The sequence below is a fragment of the Gymnoscopelus microlampas genome (genome assembly GCF_963454915.1).
Source record: "Gymnoscopelus microlampas genome assembly, chromosome: 24".
Taxonomy (NCBI): domain Eukaryota; kingdom Metazoa; phylum Chordata; class Actinopteri; order Myctophiformes; family Myctophidae; genus Gymnoscopelus; species Gymnoscopelus microlampas.
Genome location: NC_139961.1, coordinates 2,241,245 through 2,256,395, shown reverse-complemented (window position 1 = coordinate 2,256,395; position 15,151 = coordinate 2,241,245). Strand labels below are relative to the sequence as shown.

The 15,151-nt window shown below is 42.9% G+C and overlaps 1 protein-coding gene across 2 annotated transcripts in view; it reads left to right on the top strand.

Annotated features, from left to right (window-relative positions):
- Window positions 1-11,035: 11,035 nt before the first annotated feature.
- The window catches only part of LOC311041147 (uncharacterized protein), a 107,667-nt gene continuing 103,551 nt past the window's right edge, over window positions 11,036-15,151 (top strand). For both annotated transcript variants that reach the window (XR_014600354.1, XM_084051659.1), the window contains exons 1-3: window positions 11,036-11,178; window positions 13,738-13,949; window positions 14,111-14,206. Coding sequence is in view for 1 of the 2 variants with exons in the window: in XM_084051659.1 (XP_083907785.1) it covers window positions 11,175-11,178; window positions 13,738-13,949; window positions 14,111-14,206 (312 nt within the window). In the remaining variant the exon portion in view is untranslated. The remainder of the gene's footprint in view (window positions 11,179-13,737; window positions 13,950-14,110; window positions 14,207-15,151) is intronic.

Sequence of the window (15,151 nt, the reverse complement as noted above, 5' to 3'; positions counted from 1 at the left end):
CCCTTAGTGTTTAGGTGCACTCCATCATTCTTAAAAAGATTAGTAATACGCCAGAAGTGATCATAGTTGGATATGAAATCATAACCTAAAGCATCGCAGAAATGTTTCAGCCACCGATGGAAACTAAAAAGACAGCTAAAGTGTTCCGATTTCATGGAGAGCGTTGGAATGGGTCCAGACACAATGCATCGCTTCCCTAGGCTGTCCACTTTGGCGCAGCTCCATGTCAGTTCTCATCTTTGTTGACTGTCTAGCCATGACGTCATTCGTAGCCACGTGAGTGATAATGATAGAGACCGTAGGATGTAAATCAATAACAGCTGGGATTAGTGCAATCAGATCCGTAATCTTTCCCCCAGAGAGACAGTAGGTGACAGCACCTGGGAGGATTAAATGGGTGCATTTCTCCTTTCCGACATGTCGCCTTTCCGACGTTGACGAACCCTATACCTAACCCTAACCCTAACCCTAACCGCACGCGGAAGCCACTAGTCGGAGTGGTGAGATGTCGGAATGGAGAGTGAACACCGGATTAAATGCCTAACCAAAGAATCACCTATTATTAAAATATCGGGCTTGCTGTTGAGCTTGGTGTTATTATAACAAGCCAGCTTTTTGGAGAAGCGGGCTAACACGCTACCATGGTTAGCGATAGCACTGGAGCCCCTAGCAGTAACATTAGCCACAGTACCGGCATTAGTGTTAGCAATAGCATTAGCATTAGCGTTAGCATCAACCTCCACGGTTACATGGCGGCTTTCCGACATGTCGCCTTTCCGACGTTAACGAACCCTATACCTAACCCTCACCCTAACCCTAACCGCACGCGGAAGCCACTAGTCGGAGTGGCGAGATGTCGGCGTGGAAGACTGTTACCAACCTCCACAACAGTAGCAGTGGAGGTATCTACATTAGTATTGGCGATTTGAAATTCCATGGATTCAATTGGTGCAACAACAGATACAGGATTTGCAACAATTTGAACGGTAGAGCTGGAAATGAGCGGAATGTCAGCCACAGGCTGCAGAGTGGAAAGACACGGCCGTTTATCCCCTGGAGGAGCCGGGGACGATGGTGGAGAGCCCATGGAGAGAGAGGGACTTGCGGGGCGTTTTCTACCGACAGCCCGCTGAGAGGCGGGTGTGGAGCTTTTCCTATTGTTTGACCCCCGGATAGGGTCCACTCGCTGAGCCAGAGGAGTAATCGGCGAGGGGACAGACTTATTGGGAATCTTTGACAGAGGGGAGAAGATGTTGGAGACTGGAAAGGATAGGTTCAAACTTGCGTCAAAGAGGGGGAGAAGAGGAGCTGGAACTACGCCTTTCCTGCGACGGCCTTTCCTGACAACAGTAGCCCAGGATAGGGGGCTAGGTGAGGATCCATCAACCGGGCCAGGCTGGATGGTAGTTGCGGCGGCGGATGAGGATTGCTGGCTCCCTCCAGGCTCGGCTCTGGCCAGGCAGGCGTACAGTGCCGTCTTCTGAATCAGGAGCTCCTCGATCCGCTGCTCGATGGATCGCAGCTCACTTTCTAGTTCAGCTACCTCTAACAGAGGTGCCATTGTTTCTGTTAAAAATAAAAAGACCACAACCAGCGAACGGCCAAGAAACAGATATAGAGTAGCAAGGAGCTGGCGGTTGTAGGACAGCTGAATAGCCGGGAGAGAAACTTACACGCACGGGCTCCTTTCAGAGCCATACTTTTGTGCATTACAGTAAAATTGTAATGACAATCACATTCACAATCACTTAATATTCAGACGTGCTGCGCTGAACTCTGCAGCTGCCAACCATATTTGATCGACATAATTATCACCCATATGTTACTGATTATAGAGAATGTTATATCATTGTAATCCGTTATTTATTTCCTGCACAATGGATTAATAATGTTGAGCTGAAAACTCTTCAGCCACACTGAGTCGCTTGGACACTATATCCAACGTTTGCTTAATACAATCTAGCCTTTGATTGCTTTTCAATAAAACCATATTTGACAGACATAAATAAGTATCATCTACATGTTACTGATTATAGAGAATGTTATATTGTTGTAATCCGTTCTAGTAGTAAGGGAGACCTCTGAATGTTGTGCCATTGTGCGCCCGGCCCGACTCCCTATATTCCCATTGTAGGCTCTACCAAACACATTTGGCATAGCGGGTGGTTTTAGAATCTGCTATGCGCTTACCCAAACGTGTGTGAGCAAGATAGCAATTTTAGGGATAGTGCAACATTATGGAGTCGGCATAATGTATAGCGGGTAGTGAGGCCGTAAGATACCGTTTAGGGACAGCGCCCGCTGCCTTGTGCATAATTAACTCAAGGGATAGTGCAGGACGGAAGATATGGCCCATCGTTTACATGTCTCTGTCTGACAGATACTGTATGAACCTGACACATATTAAAATGTTAAAATAAATTAAAGGAGACACACCATGAATTTCACTTTTTTTTATTTTTTTTGTATTTTTTTGGCTCCCCAGTGTCTCTTGTACCCCAAAAAATATTTTCTTTTAACATTCAGTCATTCATTCTCATTTCAGAGATTTTCAGAATGGGCGTGTCTGAACAGGCCATCTCAGAATGGCAAGTTTGCTTACCTCACCAAACTTTCTGCCCATGTATTTTGACAGACAGAATTGCTCAGTACCGCAGTACAGCACCCCCCTAGCCAACTGGACGTTTTGGTATTGCAGCTGAAAGTGCTTTATAAGCCTGAGAGAATTGACTTGGGATGAGTATATTTGAGTGTTGATTTAGGCTCAAACCTTTTGAAAATGGTTTGAGGGACATACACCATATGATATTAAATATCAAATATTTTTTTTAAAGTCATGGTGTGTCTCCTTTAAATAATACTGTCCCCTCACACATTACAAGGATAATATCAGTCACCAGAAACATGGTGCCTTGCTCAAGGACCAGGCGGCAGGCGGGAGCCTGGGGATTGAACCTTCTGTACCTCATGTACCTCATGACAGCGTGTACAGCCAATGGACAAGGACAATATCAGTCACCGGAAACTTCCTCCACCATCGGTGTGTGAATGTGATGCATGTTGTGAAGCACTGTGGATAAAGTGCTTTGCTTAAGGACCAGGGGGACCCCCCCCAACCCCCCCATGTGCTGACAGTGTTAAAGTCAGTGTGTTGAAACTAACCTCGTCTCTCATTTCCTGTCTAACGTGCAGACTGCAGTTACACCTAAACCACAGGAAGCAGCTTCTCTGCTGCTCCCACCACACTCCTACAACCTTTAGTTATGTTAACGTTACTTTAATAACACTCCTACAACCTTTAGTTATGTTAACGTTACTTTAATAACAAGACCACAACCTTTAGTTATGTTAACGTTACTTTAAATAACAAGACTACAACCTTTAGTTATGTTAACGTTACTTTAAATAACAAGACTACAACCTTTAGTTATGTTAACGTTACTTTAAATAACAAGACTACAACCTTTAGTTATGTTAACGTTACTTTAAATAACAAGACTACAACCTTTAGTTATGTTAACGTTACTTTAATAACAAGACTAAACCTTTAGTTATGTTAACGTTACTTTAAATAACAAGACAACAACCTTTAGTTGTGTTAACTGAAAGTGAAAATAGCAGATCTACAAGCTCACAAAGTGTTGCATTGCGACACTTTGTGAGCTTGTAGATCAGCTATTTTGGACACATCTTGCCAGTTAGTAGTACCTCCTGAGGGGTGCAATACGTTAGTCCGACAGCGCATTCCTCCGACAGCGCAGTGCTCCGACATTAAACAGTAAACCCGAACCAAACCCGCACCCTAACCCTAACCGCACGCGGATGCCACATAGTCGGAGCAGGGTAATGAGAACCATGTGAAAGCCAGTCATGTATGGAAACAAACCCAGAACCTGTGAAAGGTAACCGTCTTCCATGCCGACATCTCGCCACTCCGACTAGTGGCTTCCGCGTGCGGTTAGGGTTAGGGTGAGGGTTAGGTATAGGGTTCGTTAACGTCGGAAAGGCGACATGTCGGAAAGCCGCCATGTAACCCTGTGAAATGTGTCACCAGTGGTTCCTAAAGCTTTTAGCTCCTGAACCCAAAACAGACATGTTGATGTCTCCCCGGGACCCAAACTAGTGGAAATAGCCGATCTACAAGCTCACAGTGCGTCCCAATGTGACGTGTTGTGAGCTTGTTGATCAGCTATTTTCACTACGTCTTGAACGTTTTATTTTTTCTTTTTCAAAATGAATGGATTTTTTTTTTTTTTATTCATGAAATTAGTTGATTTTATTCTATAAAGAATTGTGCATTTTGGGGGACATTTCTGAAAACATTGAAAAATTATAATAAAAACGTAAATGAAAAATAAAGGTACATTTACTCACAACCCATAAAAATTGGTCCGTGAACCAAAAACGGGTCCCGACCCACAGTTTGGGAAATGGCAGGTTCAGTCAGTTGTTGTAGTGGACTCTTCAGGATTCCACTGTAGTCTCACGTAGTCACACAACTATTACACTACTTTACTTTGACATGTATTTTCCCTGGTATATGATAGTGGCAACTGAATTCATACTTCATTACTGTTTACAGTGTGGCTCTGCAGAGGCTAGCTGTCCATAAGAGGGTCTGTCTGTCTGTGTTGTCTGTCTGGGTATGTATTTTATTCATCCCAGAGGGGACATTAAGGTGTTACAGCAGCTCATATAACAGGGCCGGACTGGGACGAAAATTTGTCCCTGGCATTTTGGCCCAGACCGGCCCACTACAACCGGCGCGCAGATAGCAGACACTCTACCGCAATTTTCCGCGCACACGCCGGCACCCCCAGCCTTAAGCCAGATCTCCTAGCCTTCCCAATTGTCAGGCTCACCTGCCGCCTATGGGGCCAATCATGTGATGTCTGTCTCAGCTCTGTGAGCCGGTGCTACTGAAGGATTGGCCCTCTCCACTTAGAGCCCACCCAGCCCAAACATTACCGTAACTAATAAGTGGGCCACGCAGCCCGGAAATGACCGTAATGATAAAAAAAAAAACAAAAAAAAACACAAGAGAACACATTTAATTTCTTAAATGTAATTAAATTAAATGAATGTAATGCCAATAATTTGATAACCGGCAGCGGTTCCGGTAAGGGACACAAAGAGTCTCCTTTGTGTCTCTAACCTGAACCTCTGCCTACTGGTCCGTTGGTCAAATGATTGTCCTAGGAATGCAACAAAAACAAAAAAGTATATCCATGAATTCAAGTCTCCATGGGGTGACTAATCAATAGGAAAAAAGTCATTTTGGGGGTGAACTATCCCTTTAACTTAAGAAACAAACACATGGATAACAGAACAAAAGAAAGGCCACCCACCCCTACAATAGACTAAAGGCTGTAAACTAACCCATGCTAAAACTGGGTGCATTTCTCCTTTCCGACATGTCGCCTTTCCGACGTTGACGAACCCTATACCTAACCCTAACCCTAACCCTAACCGCACACGGAAGCCACTAGTCGGAGTGGTGAGATGTCGGAATGGAGAGTGAACACCGCTAAAACTACAGCCACCCGAAAAAACTAGGAGGAAAACACCTGTGGAACTGGAGACAGCCATCTTTATAGTCCACAGGAGCCAATCACCAGCTAGTTCCACCTAGTTAGCCAATCACACTCAGCCACCACTCACACCAGCTGGTACTCAATCAGTCACACACACACACACACACACACACACACACACACACACACACACACACACACACACACACACACACACAAACACACACACACACACACACACACACACACACACACACACACACACACACCAACGAGGTAGAAAACATACACAGGGCAATACACACAGGACAATACAAAATATATGACCATATAGGGTCATAACTAAATCTATGAGCCCAAGGGAGAGACTAGCCTGTTTCATTTAATTCAAACTCTTCTTACAGGGGAATAAAACCCTAGGCTGATATTGTTGTTTTCCTGTGAATTACTATAGAAGGATAACACATTGACAGCAGTCAACAGTATTGTCAGTGCCTGCACATTGGCCTAGATCTTTATTTGTATTAACCTGACATGTTTTGACCCTTCAGTAGATTTTAAAATGTACAGGTACTAGTAGGGTCCGAAAGTGAGGTTCTGTGACCATCCTTTGGCAAGTACGTTTTGACGATTGATTTGACCTCTATGGACCCTTTAGAAAAGATTTAGCCCCCAGGTCCCTCCCAAAAATCCCGGCATTTTTTGCTAGACAGCCAAATTCAAAATGGCGCCCGGCGCCATCTCTAAAAATTAACTTTTGATCTGAATGACCTAGAATCATGTATGAAGGCACTTTTCCATACAAGTCAACCATGAGGATTCCAAATCTGACACAATTTTAATTGTAAGACCTCGTTTTGACTCCGAAATTCAAGATGGCCGACATCCAGTAGAATAAAAACTTATACCCAGGGGGCAAAGGGGGGTATGCTGCATTTGCCCTGCCATAAAAGGTTGGCCACCAGAAATAATATCTATGACCCAGTAGGATCACAACCTATATGGACAACCCGGTCACCTTGCTGCTGGAAATCCAATATGGCCGCCTCAATATTATCAGAAAATAGCTTTGGCAATAACTTTTGAACCAGATGGGCTAGAAATAAAAACTTGGTGTCTATTTCATGGTTTCAGAGCATGAGAAACTCAATGGAATACTTATCTTTATGATTGGGTGTGTCTGGACCTTTCATTTGCATATTTCCAAGATGGACGCCACGCGAAAATGAGTTTTACTATGACTTTTACAGTGACAGCTGACTGTTATGGCAAAAAGTCTGCTTTTTAAGCAATATGAACACATTTGGTCAGTTTGAGCTTTAATGTATATGTTGTCAATATGGCTGCAGTCATAAATAATGTATGGTATTACATTTTCCCTCAGATGTATTGATTTATAGATCTATAGTTGTGGGGATGATTGCAGAGAAAAATCGGAGAAAAAGCCCACAATGTATCTTATGTATCATTTCAATAAACTAAATACAATATAAACAGACACATGCACACTCCAAGACTTGCCAAAAACTTCAACTTTAGGGCTATACAAATTAACATAGTGGTATGCATTCAAGTAACATAACAAAAGATAGACTACTTAGTGACAAATAGAGTAAAGGCGGAGTTGAGGTTGCCTACAAAAGGTTCATTTTGACCTCTATGGTGCTGTCTTGCCTGCTTCTAAAGCCAATGATACTATGGTACAATGCTATTCACTGTCACTGTTGTCATGTGTTGCACTGATCCTGCTGCATCGTGTCTCCAGTCCCTGGCAACGGCATACTAAGTAGCATGGAATTGCCTTCTTTGCACGGGAACAGTTTTTCTGGCAGCCTTTGATACAGCTGCATGATATTGCCTTGTTCACACAGGCCAGGCTGGCTCGGTAGATGCAAGGGGGACTGCATTGCTAGCACTGAGAGACCATCCATACTCTGTGAAAGAAGGAATATCCGGCTTGGCGATATGTGCACATTTATCTATTATGGTTGCTAGAACAGCTCTTCTCAGGTGCAGGTCAAAGGCATTCTCTGTCGGGGGCAGCAGCTTTAAGAGGGTTGATCTATTATTGAGGAACTTGTACACTCTAAGCTTACTCAGGTCAAAATCCTCCTGGTGGTCCGCTTTGGATGTATATACAGCAATTGTGAGGTCTCGTGCCTGATTGATGGACGTCATCTGAGAGGGAATCATAAGAGTTTTCACCAAACTCCTCAAGTGCAGAGATCCAGACGCATGATGGCCTTGAACCATGCCTTCTTCCCAGTGAAGAAGGGATAGCTGGTGGTACAGTATCTCTGCCACTTAAACTATGGATAAAGGGCAGGGCACGACACTGTGCGAGCCCCAGTGCTGATACCATTTGATGGATAGGAATGTATGAATTTTGCTCTGTTCTCACCCACAGCTCTGGAAGGCATCTGAGATGGGTTGCTGCATAGTAAAGGCACATGATGATCTGTGTCATTGGCATGGATGTCAACTTTGTCATTCTGGACACTGTACAGGGTGTGGAGTATTATTCTTGTATCAGCCTCCTGTTGTGTGGATTCTAGTGCAGGGACATATTCAATAGACCCCTCCTTGATCACCACACTCCTTGTCTCTTCTTTAAACCCCCCACCCAGGTAAAGATGTGTTGGACCAAGGGCCGACTTAAGTTTCACATTTTCACACTATTCGTCACAGAGGAAACTCAATAGGTTTGCCTTGTTAGCTGACACAGCAAAAAAACTCCTGAGGATCTGGAGCTGTGTAATGCATACTGACTTCATATTCTTTGGTAGGTTTTGGTCAAGCATACAGTATCTGTGTTCTTGCTCAGCTGTCTTAAGACTAGGTCCACTGTACCGGTCAAAGCAGAAGTGAATGATCTCTGTGCCAGCAGGCACATCATTCAACAGCAGACGTTGGTATCGTTCAGCGATTGTTCCAAATGCTTCACCTTTCAGGAACGACCAATGGCGCATGGCATACATGGCATCAATAACTACTGCTGTTTTTATGTCTTCTGTAGGCAGGTCAGGGATGCATGCAGCTTTGGTCTCCTCTTTCAGGACCTTAACAAGGCTTGCCTTGGTACCTGTTCTCATCCTGCCATCTTCCTGGAAGAGGGAAGGGGGGAAGTCACTGCACTCGTGGTTGCCTATAAAGTCAACAAGGTTGAGTTCTCCACCACTGGCTATGATTTGGGTCATGCGCAGGAGGGCAGTAATTTCATTGCTCTTGCAGGTGCTGAGGTTTTCCCCTTAGATTTTTTAGATTTTGTGTTTTGAGTGTAGAAAGTGTTAAGCTTCATTATGCTTGTCTTCTTCTGTTCACTGGACAGTGACTCACACAGTGCCTTCAGACCCAGTTCTTTCACACTCATCAAGTCGTCCTTGACTGTGGAATCAGCACACTGTCCTGTAGATATGTTGATCATGGATGATGTGCTCACTGTAAATGGGTTAGTCTCCACTGCTGCCTTGACTACCATCTCTGCATCCCGGATTACACGACTCTGACCAGACTCATGGTGTGGGTCTGCCATATTGACAACATATAAATTAAAGCTCAAACTGACCAAATGTGTTCATATTACTTAAAAATCAGACTTTTTGCCATAACAGTCAGCTGTCACTGTAAAAGTCATAGTAAAACTCATTTTCGCGTGGCGTCCATCTTGGAAATATGCAAATGAAAGGTCCAGACACACCCAATCATAAAGATAAGTATTCCATTGAGTTTCTCATGCTCTGAAACCATGAAATAGACACCAAGTTTTTATTTCTAGCCCATCTGGTTCAAAAGTTATTGCCAAAGCTATTTTCTGATAATATTGAGGCGGCCATATTGGATTTCCAGCAGCAAGGTGACCGGGTTGTCCATATAGGTTGTGATCCTACTGGGTCATAGATATTATTTCTGGTGGCCAACCTTTTATGGCAGGGCAAATGCAGCATACCCCCCTTTGCCCCCTGGGTATAAGTTTTTACTCTACTGGATGTCGGCCATCTTGAATTTCGGAGTCAAAACGAGGTCTTACAATTAAAATTGTGTCAGATTTGGAATCCTCATGGTTGACTTGTATGGAAAAGTGCCTTCATACATGATTCTAGGTCATTCAGATCAAAAGTTAATTTTTAGAGATGGCGCCGGGCGCCATTTTGAATTTGGCTGTCTAGCAAAAAATGCCGGGATTTTTGGGAGGGACCTGGGGGCTAAATCTTTTCTAAAGGGTCCATAGAGGTCAAATCAATCGTCAAAACGTACTTGCCAAAAGATGGTCACAGAACCTCACTTTCGGACCCTACTATACTTGAACTGTACACGCGTCTCCACACTTGTTGTGAGCTTGTAGGTCTGCGACACCGTCATGCAACAAAATATAAACCAGGCTTCACGTAGGACCGACGATGGCCGTCTAATCTAAGTGATATTTTCAATGACAGGACAGACAGACCGTGTTGTGTCAGCCTGTTAAAATCAGGACGTACAGTCTATATTACAGTACTTACATGATATTTATTTGGATTTAAAACATAAAAATAAGACATCTTTAAACGTACTAACATGACTAAAGTCTGACTGTGAGGGCTTTGTACGTATAATCTCTAATAGTGGAAACGAGTGATGGACAAATGAAGCTTTTATGAACCACTGAACCACTTCAATCAATTATTTCACTAATTAGGTTAGATGTTAGTGTTATTTTGATGCTATATGTTGATGAATTGAATACAGGACCACAATGGACACAAGTCCCCAGGACTTTGTTGTGTTAAAAACTAGGCTGGGCACTAGGCCCACTTGGTGAGAACAGTGGGCACCAGGGACCCCCCCCCCCCCATCTGAAAAATATTTGGTGCCAGAGACCCTCATTTAACAGTGCTTTTCAACCTCTTTAGGACCTTTATTTAGTTGGCATTAGAGCCACAGAACCACCATGTGATGACATTTCTCAGACTTAGAATATGTTGTTATTGTTGGATAATATCTCCACCATTCCATCCATGATGTGGTAGAGATAGAGATAACAGACACACGTTGATCAAAGTTACTATTCTTCTATATTCTCTAATTGTATAAACGTCTTAATTAAGTAATGCAGATGTTTAACTATAAATGTAACTGTTGGGAGTGTAAAATGAAACCAAATGGACCCGTAAGGGACACTCTCATCAGTTAAAGATCTATCTATGAGGGTCCATTTGGTTCCCTAACTATCCATCATTTAGCTGGGGACCACCTGGTCCACTGGTGGTCCCCGGACCACTGTTTGAAAAGTAAAACCACTGTTCATACAAGATTTGTGTGGATTTGAAAATATTCCACAACTTTCACCTTTTTCCCCCTCCAAGATTGTTTCTCTGAAAATAGCAGATCTACTTCCAAAATGGCCTATAGTAGTGTGTTTTTGGGGCTTGTTTTCATTCCCTAGCAGAAGAACCTGGCAACACCGGCAGCAGCATTACTTCCGGTTTGACGCCAGCCAGTCCGTTAGTACTTCCGGGTCGTCAGTAGTAAACAGACAGCAGAGCTAACATGCTAACAGGCTAACAGCTAGCCTGGATTCTCTCATTATTACATTTATATTATATTATTTACTTATTGTTTTATTTCATCAACACTCTAACAAACAGCGACATCTGAACCAATATGGGTGATTATTACCTTTATTATATTATTATTGATATTTATTATATTAGTATATTATACATCTGAACCATGGGTGATTATTACCATTATTATTATTATTATTACCCTTATTATACATCTGCCAACATGGGTCATTATTATTATTATTTATTATATTATACATGAAGTGACATCATGTTGTTGTTGTTGTTATTATTATTATTATTATTATTATTATTATTATTATTATTATTATACATGAAGTGTCATAGATAACATGTTGTTAGATAGAGAACCCTGTAAGAATCCTCAGAACCATTTAGGAACCAAATGGACCCTTTAGGGGGGAGGGGTCTGTAACTCTGAGCTTACAGACCATTTGGTTCCATATGTTCTACTCTGCATGGTTACATGGTGTCACACAAAATGACACTTGAATTGGAATACTGAATTTGTTTTCCCTATTTTTGAATTGGAATCCTGAAAAGTAACAGTTTTATGTCATTTCAAATGCATTTAGTTATACTTTTGTTAACTTTTACTAGTCATTTAAGCTACTAATATCTTGTAATGTTTGCATGTTTGGAACTGTAACAGCTGAAATCAATAATATATCAGTATTCTGATATTAACCTGTGGGCCGCATTAAGTGAAGGTGGGGGCCGCATGTGGCCCCCGGGCTGCCAGTTGCCCATGTATGATCTAGATAATAAATAAGTGGTACGAAATGGGGGGTCTGTGGGCTGATGCAGAGCTTCTCAAAGTGTGAGAAGCTCTCCTGACTTAATAGATTATCACACTCAGTTTAATCCCCCTGTAAACATTGATTTTGTGAAAATAGCTGATCTACAAGCTCACAACGCGTCTTGTAGTTTTAGCCTCAAGGAACTCTTAGATCCTATTTTTAATATGTGGCATCTAGAGTTGTAAATACCAACCCTTAACAGCCCATACATCCACACAGAGAAGTTAAACTATATTAAACTCACCAACATTACAGCTGTATCTGTCAAGGTTTTTGTTTCATAAAAATCCACTGTAGAGACATGTTATGAGATCTACAAGCTTCAGAACACAAATCTTGTATCAGAATCAGAATCAGGTTTATTGTCACATCACAGGTCTACAAGGTAAAAAAGTGGGTGAAATTCGTTTTTGTACATCACTCCCATCGCAACGTTAGATTCCGTAGAAAGAAGAGTGGGGAGAGAGAAGAAGAAGAGGGGTAGGGGGCAAGTGGGAAGGAGATCAACAAGAGAACAATAGAAGGCCACTGGTTCTCAACCAGTGGTCCGGGGACCACCAGTGGTCCTTGAGGGGGGTTCCAGGTGGTCCCCAGCTAAAAGATGGAGAGTTAGGGAACCAAATGGACCCTTATAGATCTTTAACTCTTGAGAGTGGAAACCAAATGGACCCTTATAGATCTTTAACTCTTGAAAGTGTAAAATACTCCACTGTAATAAGGTCATAATAAGGTCAACATAATAGCAAGAAGCTGAAATCTGCACTTAAACTGCAAGGCTGCATGGCTGTGTTGTTGAACACAGACACAGCTTAACGTCAGTAAAGTTACACGACTCACTCGCCCAGGTGGTGTCAATAATAGGCTACTAATCACCGTAATCGTAACAAAATTCAGAATCACAGCGCTGCCTGTTTCGGATTCCACACGTTAAAGTATATTAATTCATTTGTTCGTCTATTTATTAACTGCTACTGTTAGTCTTACCCTGCGGTACATGAAAACTCCTGTTACAGTCATAGATCAACTTCAACCTGGTGTTTGCACTTTCTCCATTTACGGTCCGTAGATCTATATAAACGTTCAGATTTCAAATATAAAGTGCTTACCCCATGGCCACGGATGTTACAATTATGCACGGGACTCTCGAAAGTACCCGTATATTCTGTATTGTTCAATAAAAAGCATTTTAATCCGATCAGTGGCCATTTTCTCATAATGTATCAGAGTGCAATACACCTACCAACCGATAGGGTCACTCAGTTTGAAAGCATATGGAGAAAATGGCCACCGATCAGATTCAAATGCTTTTTATTGAACAATACAGATGATACGGGTACTTCTGAGAGCCCGTACATAATTGTAACATCCGTGGCCATGGGATAAGCTCTTTATATTTGACATATGAACGTTTCTGTAGATGTACGGGCCATAAATGGAGAAAGTGGAAACACCAGGTTGAAGTTCATCCAGGACGGTCGTGACAGCCGACCGTCGTGTATCCATGGCTATTACTCTCTCTAACATTTCCCATGTTTTTAGTTTATTGAAATAATGTCATGCACATTTGTCCAGTCAGTGCATAGCCTACTGCAGGCCTTGTTGACTAGATTTAGAAGAGACTTTGAAGCTCTTGCTCCTGAAATGATGGATTCTTTTTAAGGGGAAAAACCATCATTTAACATGCAAGTCAATGGGTGAGAAGCGGAGCTTGCCAGGCACTGCCAGGTCTGGGTGTGACTAACTTCGCACCACCAGTCACAGAGTGGAGTGGGTGGGGCTTAGCGAAGGGTCCATTGATAGAAAATAAGTATTTTGTCGTCCCTCTCTCTCCCTCCTCAGAGTCTCCTGCTCTCTCTCTCTCCTCCCTGCGCCTCCTGGTTCCTCCTCTGCGCCTCATGTCTGCCGCCATGTGGCAGGTGGCGCGGCAGCGGCCGCCACACAGAGGACATTATGGGATGCTGGAGGACTTTGTCTCCGTGGCGACAGAGAGCATCCCTGACCTGCTGACCCACAGACAGAGAACCCTGCTGCTGCTCAGCCTTAGAGCCAAGGTACCTGTCTGTCTGTCTGTCTGTCTGTCTGTCTGTCTGTCTGTCTGTCTGTCTGCCTGCCTGCCTGTCTGCCTGCGTGCCTGTCTGCCTGCCTGTCTGCCTGCCTGTCTAACTGCCTGTCTGTCTGCCTGACATTAATCCTCATTTCCTGTCCCGCTCAGATGACACAGGAAGTGTTTAGCAGTGACCCCTGTGACCCGGAACCGGAAGTAATCCAGAAACACCTGGACAGGATCCAGGCCATCTCCATGGAAACGGTGAGACACATGTTTATATCATGTTAATCCATCTCCATGGAAACGGTGAGACACACGTTTATATACAAAATATTAATAATGTGCTCTCATCATTTATATTCATCCATATTTGATACAGCCTGTTTATGGAGAAAATGTAATTAATTCTGCCTTAAAAGTCTTAAGAACTACACTTCCGGGTCTGAAATCACTGTCCCCACAGCAGCCGCGTTCATGGGAAATGTAGTCTTTGGGTGGTTTGACTGGTGTCTAGTGTTTATTGTGTTACTCTTTGTGTAAATGTGTACATTTACACCTCCAGTCCATGCTTCATGTCCATATGAGTCATGGGGGTGATTTGCTCCCCGTCCATCTATCGTCAGGGAGGGGGCAAGGCATTTTTGTTTTTTTTCCCCCTTTGGTCAGTCTGTCTTGCCTGCCTTGCCTCTACGGTGGAGATGCTTCTGGCCAACACAATGCGCTAAATCAACTGTCATTTCCATTCATATGCGCAATTCTGTTTCAGAGTGTCACGACTAGAGAGCAGAACAAAGAAACAACCTGCCTGTCCTCATAAGCAATCAATTTGACTGAATCTATTCATTAGCCTACTATGACAACAACAAAACACAACATATCACATGAACAGACCAGTTACTATGACAACAACAAAACACAACATATCACATGAACAGACCAGTTACTATGACAACAACAAAACACAACATATCACATGAACAGACCAGTTACTATGACAACAACAAGACACAACATATCACATGAACAGACCAGTTACTATGACAACAACAAAACACAACATATCACATGAACAGACCAGTTACTATGACAACAACAAAACACAACATATCACATGAACAGACCAGTTACTATGACAACAACAAAACACAACATATCACATGAACAGACCAGTTACTATGACAACAACAAAACACAACATATCACATG